The sequence below is a fragment of the Mustela erminea genome, chromosome 11, assembly GCF_009829155.1.
Source record: "Mustela erminea isolate mMusErm1 chromosome 11, mMusErm1.Pri, whole genome shotgun sequence".
NCBI classification, from domain to species: domain Eukaryota; kingdom Metazoa; phylum Chordata; class Mammalia; order Carnivora; family Mustelidae; genus Mustela; species Mustela erminea.
Genome location: NC_045624.1, coordinates 106,386,600 through 106,399,894, shown reverse-complemented (window position 1 = coordinate 106,399,894; position 13,295 = coordinate 106,386,600). Strand labels below are relative to the sequence as shown.

Genomic DNA, 13,295 nt, shown 5'->3' with positions numbered 1-13,295 from the left:
ACTCGATCCCAGGACCCTGGGATCACGACCTGAGCCGAAGGCAGTGGCTTAACCAACTGAGCCACCCAGACGTCTCCTGGCAGAGAATTTCTGAATGATAACAGCTAATGCTGGTGACAAGATACAGCGACGTATACACATACAGGGCTGGCAGGAGTACAATTTGGTATAATCTAAATATACTGAAATGCAAAACCTTCAAAGTGTTCATAGCATCTAAACGAGTGATTTCACCTCAAAGATGTGTTCAAAGACTCAGTCACCAGAGTCTTCAGCCCACCCAAGGCTGTTCACCCCAGTATCACTCCTAGATTGAGCATTGGGCAGTAAGCGGATTAGGCTGGGAAGTTGGCTCCTGGACAGCTCTGGGCAGTAACAGACCAGCTTTTTACTTCAAGAAATGGATTGTGTTAGAATGGGGCTCCCTCCTTCCCCCATCCAATACCTCCTCCCAACTCAAGCTTGGCCAGAGCTTCCTATTAAATACCTGTAGCGACTGCTTCAGATAGAATTATATACCCAACCAGGCCCATCAAACCTGCCAGAGTTACTGAGGAAGGAGTCCTATTTCGCTTATGAGGATGATAGTGCCCTAACATCAGTCTTGGACTGTGGGCTAACCGTGATGCTCACGAGATGAAGAGAGCCTATCCCAGGGATGGGTACCATATGGGTCTTCTCAGATGGGTACCTCTGAGCCTGGCATCCCCACTTCAACTTGATTTACAACAGGAGCCAATATTTCCCACTGTCCATTAAGCCTGGAGGAATTGGGTTTCTATCACAGAGTAAGGAAAGTGCCCTAATGTATTCAATTTTTTTCCACTAAAGGAAAATGGAATTAGATTTTTAGACTACCTCACTACCTCACAGGGCATTTAATTCTGAGATGAAACTCTTCTAAAAAATTAACAAAATACTGGTTGCCTTTCTGCTAACTAGGTACGCCCCAACAAGATACTTAGCACAGAAGGTGCTCACTCCATTATTTCAAAGAAACCTATTTTTATCTCACCTGAAAGAGAGTACCCATGCTATGCAGAAACAGAAAACAAATCCTTACCTGCCCAGTGACTGCACCCTCACTCACTATATCATTTCTGTAAAAGGTGATGCTCCTCCCAAAAAGGAATATGCAATACAGAACACATAGTACTTACATAAAACAGACCAAAACAGGAAAAAGACATTGATAATATTGGTAAAATTCTTCTACCTCTCATGGAAGCTAAACTTTTGGTATTTTTCCCCGCCACACATCATTGGTTGGAAATAAAGAAGTTATATATAAAAATTTATAGAAGACAGTATTTGTCTTTTGACTCATAATTTAAAGAAAAACCAAAGAAGCCAGCAATTAAATAATCTAGATCCCATTCTATGGGGTGCCATTTATAAATGTCAAGTGCCTTAAAGAATACCCAATGATTTGGGCTTACATAAATGGAAATAAATATTTTGATGTGTAAACATCACCTCCTGGAACACATTATTCCATTTTTTTCTGTAGCTTGTCTTTCTATAGTTATGATTTTTTAACAGCTTTCCTCAGATACAACTGACATACAATAAGCTGCACATATTTAAAGTGCAAATGTGATAAGTCCTGACGTATATACAAACTCGTGAAACCCTCCCCAAAATCAATACAATAAATACATCTATCACCCCTCAAAGTTCCCTTATGCCACTTTATAAGCCCTCTGCTTCTCTCAAAGCAATCACTGATCTTGTTGTCACTCTAGATTTGTTTGCATTTTCCAGCATTTTCTATAAATGGAACCATATAATAGATAAGCTTTTCAGTCTGACTTCTTTCACTTAACATTACAGATCTGAGATTCTTCCATGTGGTAGCATGTATCAATAGTTCATTCCTTTTTTACTGATAAGCAAAATGCCACTGTATGGTTAAACCACATTTTGGTTATCCACTCCCCTGTCCATCTACATGTGAACTTTCACACACAAGTCATTGTACAAGTGTATGCTTTCATTTCCTCAGGGTCAAGGGACTAGATCACAGGGTAGGTCTATGTTTAATGTTTCTGAAAACTGCTAAACTGCCTTCCCAAGCTGGTTCTACCATTTTCCACTTCCACCAGTAATGTAAGTGAGTTTCAGTTTTTCCACATGCTTACCAACACCTGGTACTGATGGTCAGTCTTTGTCATTTTAGCCGATCTAAGAGGTTGTTAGTGGTATATATTCTTCCATTTTACTTTGTTTTGTTGCTATCAACTAACAAAACCTAAAGTGTTCTGACCTAAGAGCTGCCCTCAGAAGCGATACACTTCCTCTTCCTGGAGGTATAGAAGAAGGACTGAACAAGCAAATGACAAGAACACTTTTGAAAAATTTCCTGTCTTGGGTGGGGAGGTGACTAAATACTCTTTAGGTTCCCAATTATCAGAATATATCATGATTCCATCAAATGAAAAATACTTGGGAATTTAGGCAAATAAGTAATTTCTAGAAAAGGCTAATAAAGCAAAGCTGTTCAAACAGAAAATGAGAACTTGTTTAAGGAAAAAGTAATATACCACTAACTCAAGGTATAAATTATCTGTTATCACAGATTATCTGTGATATTATCTGTTATACACGGACACATATATAAAAGCCCCGGCCTTCTGGTCCATGTCATCTGATTTAACATCACTCTAATGGTTTCATTTAGCTCCCTAAACACTCTCAACCCCAAAGCCAGTAACCATGAAGACACTCTCATGAAAACACTCCCTTCCTTTCCCCTTTGGTCCTTCTGCTAAACCTGCTGAAGAAGTCTCTCTCACTGCATCTCACCATTTTCCCCTGTCTATTCCCCTACTCAAAAGCCACTAGTGGAAAGACAAAATACATATGTAGATAAAAAGGCTGTGATAAATGTTCCTTGCCCTTCCAGATTCCCTGTTGTGTATGAAGGCATCATCCTATCCAGACCCACTTCAACAACTGAGAAATTCTCATTCACCTGTCAAGATTCACCTTAACTTATCGCTTTTCCCACTTGCCATGTTAACCACATCTTCTGAGTCTCCACATTGTTTATAATCCTTCCAATGTGCTCACTTTCGACAGGTGCCCGACTTCCAAAGCAAGAAGCACCAGACGGCGGATCCATTCTACTACAGAACGGAGTCTAGGGGTTTTCCGCCAGGCTCCAGTCTGAGTCATGGTCATGTTCCAAAAAGTTCAAATCACTACAACTCTGACTTTGAAATGTGTGGAGTACCAGGGTGATTTCGTTCAGTGAAGAAATACTTTCAATTTCAGCTATTTAGGGGATATTTGTCCAAATGCAGTTACCACTAAGAAGTCCTATATTACCACGTGTTGTAAGCATAACACTTCAACTGTTCTAAGTGACAGAAGCATCCTTTAAGATGAGTATGTTTTCTTAGTCACCTCTGTGCATAGAAGCTACCAAAGTTACAAAGCTATCTATAAATAATCCACAAACTGGAGATGATTTAATACAAAAATGTAGAAAATTGGAAATAAGATTTTCCTTGGCATCAGTTAGAATGAGTTCCACTTAAGTAATTCTCAACTCATTTGACACATTTCTTATCATTCGAAATACAGAGTCCAAATATAGAAGACAGATTCTTCTAATACCTAAGAATCCGAGGTCTGTCAATTAGTCTTCAACAGATATTACAGACACTGACACATTTGAGCCAACAATGCACCGCTCTGATATTATCAAAAGATAAATGCCATGCTTCCCAAGTAATGATGCCAAGTCTGGCAGAGCCTACTATAGATGGGGTTTACTTCAGGTTGGTGAATGTCATGAGACCCAGACAAGAGCAGAGTTTCTCTGTTCAATGATAGCTTCCAATTTTTATTTTAGATCTGCTCCAACGGCTCTTTTAATGAACAGTCACCCCGATATTATCCTGTCCACATTTTGAATGAGCCCAAAATTGCTGGGCTCCTCAGGGTAATATCTAGTGTATGGTATCTGTACTAACTCTAAAGAAATGGTCATGTCTGTCTGATCTCCCATAATGTATACACAATAATCTGGCTGTGGCAAAGGAAGGTGTAAACCCCTGTTTATCTGGAAAACCGTCCAGATAGAAGGAACTTTACAGATTTGGAACTGTTAGCGTTCAGCCAATTTGTATCAATGCCTCACTATCTTTCACTTTTAATGCTGAGCACTAAGGATGCAGAGCTAAATCAGACACAGAAACTGCCCTCAGGAAGCTCACATTCTATGGGGAGAATGACAGATGCAAATAATCTCAACAAAAATACTGCATATTCGAGATGTGGCAATAATGCGAAGGAGGAGGAGGTCAAATCATGTGAATGATAAAAGGTGTTTGTGAATATTACAAATGCAGTCTAAGAAGTTTAAAGGAACACTAAATTTTCAGGATTACATTAGCAAAGAGATGAGAGGGCAGATAAGTACTTCTTTTCCCTGAGACATGAAATAAAGATGGATGATCCTGCAAACAATGTTTACGTCTCAATACACAGGAAAGAGGAGCTGATCTGTAATAGAAATGAATTCTTCTAAGCCAAAGAAAGCAGAAGGCCAGGAGTACAATCCAAAAGATGGCCCGGAGACAGAAATGACACCATGCTCATTCAGAGGCCCAGGAAGCAGTCACAGAAACATCTTTTCAAAGCTGGAGAGGGAAATGACCTGTCAGAATGTCTAGGTATGTGAGGGAGGCCTACACTAAACCAGACAAAGCAAGGGAGTACAGGGGCAGGGAATACAGAATCAAAGCAGCCCCGGCCCAATTTCCTTCAGGCTTCCTTACCTGGCACCTTTTATATCTAGAACGATCGAAGTCTCCTCAGCTTCTAAACTCTGATGACTTTCTGAATCACCCAGAGCAACTAGGAAAAATCTGAGTATATGTTAAATACTTGGTAAGTACTATTGAATAAAAGGGTTACTTTCTAAAAGCAGGAGTTAAGGTTCAAATCTCAAAAGGAAGAATGGAACCAACGGAAGAAGGGCATTCCAGAAAGATGTGATGAAAAGCCTGGACACAAGCATGCAGGTCCGAGACAATCCTCAGGCAATGGTGAGTGGATCAGATGACTGGAGGAGAAAGGAAGGAAAAGGGAGCTTTGGCCACATGACCAACCAGGATCTTGAGATCTGATGCACCTGGGAAGTCCTAAGGAGCCATCCACTGTTCTCAGAAGCTGTGATTAGACTGACGGTGGGAGATTAAACAGAAACGAAGACCCCCTAGAAGAAGGGATGTTCAGATACCGTCCTGTAAAGCTACTTAAATTCTGATAGAGATCTGGGATTTTATTAGCATATGAACATGAGGAAGTACAAAAGATTAGCAGTAAGAAATACAGTGTTGGTATAATCCCTAACCAAAAAAAAAAAAAAAAAAAAAAGAAAGAAAAGAAAAGAAAAGGAAAAAAAAAAAAAGAACAGGAATAGAAACATCAATAAACTGCTATCAGGAGTTTATGAAGAATTCTGAACCTACCGCTTAAGAGATTCAGTTGAAAAATTGGTATTTATCTTAATGCAAAATGCCCAATAAACCCCTGTTCTCTTTTGTTTTGTTTTCTTATACTTTTCCTTTTGTAACCATCCATTTGTGGGTATTTATCTGATGTCTCCTGCCATGGCACCATGACAGCAAAGCTGTATCATTTTCTATTTCAGGCAAAGGAAGAAAAACACATGAAGGTAAAGAGCAAAAAATTTATGTTTGGTCAGTGGAGCTCTCTGCTCTCCCTCTAGCACACTTAAGAGAACAAAGATTTAAAACATATAGAACAATGCTCCAAAATAATTTGCTTGTTACTTCCAAGTAATACTCCTAATTAGTAAGCCTTAAATTAATAAGCTTAAGGAAAGTGGATGCTATTGAAGGGAAAGTAACTACAATGATTTAAAGGCATGATAGGGGCATAGATACCATAGGGAAATTTAGAAGGTATCTGAGATCCCCGAAGAATTCTGAAGCCCTATGTCATATACTGTGTAAGTTCATGAAGACAGCCATTTTTCAGGGTAATATGGCCTGACCCATATTAAAGGTAATTTTCCTAGCAACCTGAGCATTTTACATGGGAAACTAGGCCCACTTTCATTTTACTCTGAGTTCAAAGAGAAGTGAACTTTATCAATTAAATCTGAATTAACATAAGGTCATATCTAGAAATAACCTCTAAAAAACATGTTAAAACATTAGCATATCTGAATATTCTTATAAGTACTGTGAAATAGGAGTATCCACATGCAAAACAAAGCATCATTTCGGTGGTTTTCACTCTCAACCAACAAAAGAACAGTCACAGATGGCTGGGTACCACAGAATCCTCTTTATCTACATTTTAGGTAATTGTAGAAGAATATACAGGGGTAGGAATCACCTCAGTGGTGTGATCCATTCATATAAAGATCCCTGAACAGGAAACCGACTTAACAAATTTGATGGTATTTAGAAATGAGGAGAAGAAAGGACTGCTTCAACAGACAAAGGATAATCTGAATTTTGAATTTTGCTCAAGGGCAAAGATACAAAAAAGTGTACAGGTACCTGTGCGCGTGTGTGTGTGTGTGTGTGTGTGTGTGTGTGTGTATGTGTGTGTTACTGAGGTATTAATACAGACTAAAGACCACAAATCTCCAATTCATAGTTCAGTGATTTTTACATGTGTGTGTATATGGGAAGCCATAATGATAGAGAATATTATCAGCATTCCAGAAGATTCTCCTGTGCTCTCTCCCAGGCCAAAAAATAATATCTGATTTCTATCACCAGTGTTTGATTTCACCTTTTCTTGACCATCATATAAAAGGAATCATACAATGTGTACACATTTGTGTCCGGCTTCTTTGGCTGAATGTTAAATCTGTGAAATTCATCTATGTTATTATGTGTATAGACAGTCTGTTCTTAATTGCTCAGAATATACCACAATTTACTTATCCATTCGACAAATGATGAATATTTGGGTTGTTTCTAGTTTGGAGCTATTATGAATTAAGCTACTTTAACACTCCCCTATGTATCTTTTGTATTGTGTGTGTGTGAGTGTGTGTGTGTGTGTGTGTGGACATAAACACTGCACTCATTTGTCTTGAATATATACCTACAAGTGGAACTGTGCACCACATAGTATTTCTCCTGAAATATTAATGGGAAAACAAATATCTTTCTTCAACATGCAGAATGATTTGTTTGGTTATTTCTTTTACCTCATATGTTTTTAAAGTAAAGTCAGACAGCCTCTAGTGCAATGATTCCACCCTAGTTCAAATAGCAGACTCCCTTGGGAAACTTCGTTAGAGATTCCTCTGTGTTCCCCGCCCCCTGCCAAACAAAACTACCACAATCAAAACTAGAAATGCAGTGAATGGGGTAAAGAGATACTGCTTGAGGAAATAAACACTGTGCAAACCTAAGATCTTTTTATCTTATCTAATTTTAATTTGCTTAAATTATTCCCACTTAGAAGTGAAAACTAAAGCCAGGAGTGTTTATTCATTACTTCTTAAAAATATTTGTTCAATCTCCCTGCATTTCTAATGAAGAATAAAGTTTTGGGTTAAAATGGCAACCATTACATTGAAAGAAAAGCAGCAAATTCAACTCATAATAGTATTTTAGAACCAAAAGAATCCTTTATTAAAAGGAGCGATAGAGAGCCCCACAAAGCAATCACATCATCAGAAACAGGAAAATAAAATAATAGAGGAAAAAACTTGGAGATGAGAAGCTGTAGACTAAAGCTCCTTTCAAAAGAGGACAATGTGTGTTACCCGAAAGTCAAATGCCTAATATGGTAATGTTCACAAAAAAGCCAGGGTCTCCTGAAAAACCTTTCTACAGAAGACTATCAAATTCTTTGATAAACAAAATACCATCAGAATGTTTTCCTCTCCTGCCAGAAAAAATAAGAAAAAAGGTAAGGGGGCAGGCAAGGCTCCAGAGAACTTATTTTTGAAGATGTCACATGGGCAGATTGAAAAAAAAAGGAAAAAGGTGTGGGCAAATTTAGGGAGGATGATACCATAACTTATCTGCAAGAGGACATGGGATATACTTGACATAAAACTGACATCAGAAAGAATATAAGTGAAGGGTTATACTGTGTAGACAAAGACTGAATGAATGAATGAGTGACCAAAGACACGAATAAACTCCTACAACATTTGTCTTGGTTTCTCCTTTGGCAATGGAGTCAGCAGACAGGTGCGTGAACCTCAGTAAAGAAGCACTGCAATTTCTATACAATATTCAGAGGACATTTTTAGAAACAGAGTGTCACATAATCCTCTACCTAGAGCAGGAAGTTCAAGAGAACAGACAGGTGAGATTTTACTGGGTTGTTTTTTGTTTGTTGTTTTTGTTTTGTTTTGTTTTAATGGTGAGGAGCTACAGGTAACACCGCGAAAAAGAACTCTTCCCAGCATCAGCTACACGTCTGAACAGATGGCAACTGAAAGAACACACATTTAAGTCACCAAGATGGGTGTCCGGGACGTAGATGGAGGTCCAACATATATTCCTCTTGTCTGAAAGATGCTGAAGCAAAACAAGAACCTGCAATTTGCCTGATGTATTAGTACGATTCGTGCGCGTTAAGTCCCTTCCTGGACTGTTACCTAGATTCTGTCAACATTTAGCGGTTCAGTTTCTTTTAAGTAAAACGAAGCAACCTACTTCTTTCCTACACAATGTGCCAGCTTCAGAAACTGTGGTCTCCTTTATAAACTATACCAACCCCTTGTAATAGATCTTTCAACAAGTGCTGATGTAATACCTGTCCCTAATATGAGTGTCCTGCTCACTCCGAATGTTCACACACACGCAACCACAGATGCTCCTGAACCTTTCAAGGAACATCTCAAACACCATAACCAAGCTTTAAATTCCACATTTTCTTCATCCTCAGTGATTCCAAATCACAACCAAAAAATTAAAAAGCTTAGCTCTTCACTTTCAATCAACAGAATCCCCCCAAAATCCAAGCACCAAAACATTCACGTAAAACATTAGCTTTCTCTATTTAGATGAGATAAACTGAACCAGCAAGGTGATCAATCTTCCATTACACTTGGGATCTAGAGAAGACAGTGGGGCACATACTTACAACTGACGAAATGAGGGAGCTTCACACTTTAAGGATTTCACAACTTCCCCTGTATATGTAAATTAGGACCAGTATTCACTAATAAAAGCAGTACTTTTTCTTTTAGTATTACAATTCCCCTAGATATTCCACACTGTTCTATTTTGAAAAGAACACATGTAGAAGTATTTTAAATACTTCATTTAAAGTCAAATGGATGACCATAATAAAGTCTTTTATTTATTTAACTAAAAAAACCTATTTAACCTTAATTAACAAAGAATTATAATTCAACAGATTTATAAAAATAAACTTTTTAATGGGGTTTATATATAAAGGTACAAAGTCAAAATATAAAATGTATATATATGCTTATTTATGTATTTATAGACCTCTTTCGTTTTACATTCACATTTATAATTTTTAGCATATACTATAAAATTCAGAGTTACACACTAAGCACTCTGATTGAATTGATAAAGGCCCTTTCTTTAGATTATTACAACAAACTGCTAAAGCTAATACTGTAAAGCATAAATTTTCAGTACAAAGTCTAATTCATACATTATTTGATACTGTATACTTACTACATCAAACTTCTGAGTGATGTTCCCCTGGATATCAAGTAAATAAACCTTGCCATAATGGGTGCCCAGTGCCAAAAACTGCAAGAGGAACAGAGGGGTCAGTTTATTAATGTACATTAATACACATTTAGTAATCAAACCATTTTTGAAGTCAAGACCGAAGGCATAAGCCATGAGCAACGCCTTGCAAGGGATGCTTGGAGAAGGCTTGATTCCGGCTTCAGGGAAATGACAGAGCAGGGCCTACTTTATTGTGAGAGTGCAAGTCGGCTGTCAGAATGACTCATGAGGACCCTCATCTGCTGACAACTAATGGTGTGGATGCAGTCCGTACACAATGCCTGATGGACTGAGGCTGCAGATTCCAGTGCAGCTGGGAAAATACGACCAACCTATGGTTGAGCTCCAAGTCAGAAGGGAATGATTAACCCCCGTGTAATTTATGGCAAATGTGTAAATCTGTGCTATCATTTAAGTTGAACAAATATATATACATGCACAAATGCCAAAGTATGTATTTTTTTTTTAAAGAAAGGAAAATCTAAGTCATGCTGAGAGATGAAAAAGCTTGGAAGTATTCATATTATCAGTTAGCATTTAGATGCTGCTATAAAAATTAATGTACAATACTGAGTGCTGTATTCTAATGCAAAAAAAAAAATCCTTTTCTGTCACAAAGTAACTGCTGAGCTACATACTTATTTTACAGTATGAAAGAGTTCATACCTCCCACTGTTCCTTTAATTCTTTGAACTAACCCTAAACAAACATGGAGAAACTTTAGGACTACTTGAAATATGACATGAGATTTTTCTTCTTTTTTACTTCTTGTGGCATTACTCAAATAGTTCCAAATTCTATGTATTTCATTGCATGGGAGCATGCTTCATTGCAACCTATAATGAAATGCTCAAATTTACAGGCACTACTAAGCGTTTCAGTCAAGCAGCACAATCTTTATAAAAATAACCTTACAGAAAGTCAAGATTTAAAAGGATTTTATCAAAATGGAATTGCTTAAAATGAAATTTCAGTTCAGGCACTTAAAATATGAAGGTACATTAAAGAGAAGTCACAAAAAGGGAAAGAAGGGGTTCATTAGAAATTCATCCCCTGCAATGCCTTTCACTCCTGCAAGGTTGCCTTTTTTCAGGAAGAAAAAAGTCCCCCGGGTAAAAAAATCAATACTGGTTAATAAAACATCAGGTGTGCAGACATAACTAGGTATGACGATTCTAGCGCACAGGCCTGCCTGAATGCACCGGGTGCCACGCCGATTACTCATCCAGGGCAGACAGCAAACCTGCTGGAAACGGGAAGCCTAGGCCCCATGAAGGAAGGGGCAAGAGGTAATTCTAGGGGGAAATTAGTCTGAATATTTAAATCAAACCGGGACCCAAAGCAAAAAAACATTCTAATGTTGCATTCAAAGCAAAAGAACATTCTAATCAGAAACAGAGGACTCAGATGGCTCAGATGGTTGTAATTTTCTTTTGACAGTGAGGCTGACAATGTCTGAATTTTAAAAAAGAAAAGAAACCTGCATAATACTAACTAAAAACAAATACTCTGCCTCTTTCTGAGGCTATGATAAAACAATGTGTCTTAAAAGCTCACCACACCCCAAGTATTCAACAGTATTGATTCTCCTCATAAATACTGCATTTAGTTTGTTAGAAAAGTAAAGGGGCTTGGATCCTAAAGGTGCTTCAGTACTGGGTGATTCTCCAATGCCTCTGTGAAGGCCATTCTTGAGCTTCCAGTGACACTTTATTTTATCAGAAGTTTCAAAGGTTCTATGCAGAGTACCCAAATATTAATTCCTTCCTTTTCCCTTTTTTGAAATTAGGAAAGAAAACATAAAGTAATTATTTTGAATTTATAGTTTCAACCTGAAACTGTAATTACTTCACTTCTGAACAAAAAAATCTAGTGGTTTCAGGGTGCATGGGTAGCTCAGTCAGTTAAGTGTCCAACTCCTGACTTTGACTCAGGTCATGATCTTCGCAGGGATGTGAGATCCATGTGGCAGGTGTGGAGCCTGCTTAAGATTTTCCTTCCTGGGGTGTCTGGGAGCCTCAGTACCTTTGGCTCAGGTCATGATCTCAGGGTCCTGGGATCGAGCCCCACATAGGCTCTTTGCTCAGCGGGGAGCCTGTTTCCCCCTCTCTCGCCTCCTGCCTCTCTGCCTACTTGTGATCTCTCTCTCTGTCAAATTGAAGGGAAAAAAAAAGGAAAAAGATTCTCCTTCCTTCTGCTCTTCCCTGCCCCAAAGTTAAAATTAAAATTAAAAAATGCAGTGGTTTCTATGACTAGCTACCTTTTGTTTACTAAAACGTTTCATCATTTGGATTAAATTGTTGCTGCTGCCTTTTCAAAATAAATAACTTCACTGCTCTTTAAAAAAAAGTCTGATAAGACAAGTGTATAGGTCTTAGAAAACTTATTTAACTACTGAAATTATTGATGCTTTCACCTGCTAGTGTTTTTGATAACTCGAAAATTCAACAAAAAATGCAAAATTGGCCACAAATCACAAAAGTATATTTAAATCCTTTGAAATGTGACTCTTTGTAGCCATTAAAAGCCTTGAGCTTTTGTAAGTATTAATTTTTTTTTAACCTGAGGACACTTAAAATCTTGGATGGAGAAAGAGTAAGCATAATTTAATCAGCCTCCTTCATGTTTACTTACAGAAACTTGACTCCTTTTATAAACTACCAGATGGATGTCCAATCCTTCTGCCCCATCCCATCCACTGGCATAATGGCTTCTACTTTTATCGAGTGGATTTTGTGTAAGTAAACAAGAGGAACAAGTGACAAGCTTTGGACACCACAAAGGAAACAAGTAGGAGTACATTTCCTATGTGATTAGCTGTATAGTGTCATCTATACTCTCCCCATGGCATTTTACAGTATTCAAAACATCAGAGCAGGGAGTGTCTTTAACTACACATGAGAAACTAAGTCCCGGGAGTTGATGTGACTTCCCTGGAAATGGTCAATCAGTGGCAGAGTGAAGGCCGGAATTAAGAGCCAAAATACTCTCCATTGGATCAGAAGCCTCATAAATAGAAACATGGGCATCAGATTAGGAGCGTGTGTTCTACAAGTCAGCACTGATTACAGTTCCCACTGTCAGAAGGCTCCTTGACCGAGTTGGTTTAACTATGGTGTTAATAAAGTTTGATCTCTTGGCAGGCAAACTGTTCTCCTTTTTATCCATTCAGAGGTTCAACCATATATGCTCAGATAAAAAGCAGGTATAATGGTATAATAAAGGAGACAGATTAGAAAGACTGATTAATTAAATTTAAAGAGTACGCTTAGAATGGCAGCATCTCTAAGACCCTATGGAACATGGCCAATATCAGCTATGCTTAACTCTGAAGGAGGAGTTAGACAGCGGACCCAGAGGCAGACAGTCTTGTAGTAAAGACCATTTTCAAGCAAAACGGATATAACTTGCTCAAAGGTATGGAATCACATAAAATCACACAGGGCAAAGTTAAGAAATAACAAGTGGTTATACATGGCAGCGGCATTCAGTTTGTGCCCAGGGAAAGAGACAAGTGATGAGCCTGGAAGGTTGGTTAATAGGAAACATCTGAATATTTGTGGA

At 38.2% G+C, this 13,295-nt stretch overlaps 1 protein-coding gene across 7 annotated transcripts in view; it reads right to left on the bottom strand.

Moving 5' to 3' along the window:
- The window catches only part of VPS41 (VPS41 subunit of HOPS complex), a 175,218-nt gene that overhangs the window by 121,713 nt on the left and 40,210 nt on the right, over positions 1-13,295 (bottom strand). For 6 of the 7 annotated variants that reach the window (XM_032303858.1, XM_032303859.1, XM_032303862.1 and 3 more), the window contains exon 4: positions 9,672-9,749. The exons of the other annotated variant lie outside the window; for it this stretch is intronic. In XM_032303858.1, coding sequence (XP_032159749.1) covers positions 9,672-9,749 — 78 coding nt within the window. The remainder of the gene's footprint in view (positions 1-9,671; positions 9,750-13,295) is intronic. 7 annotated transcript variants of the gene reach the window in all.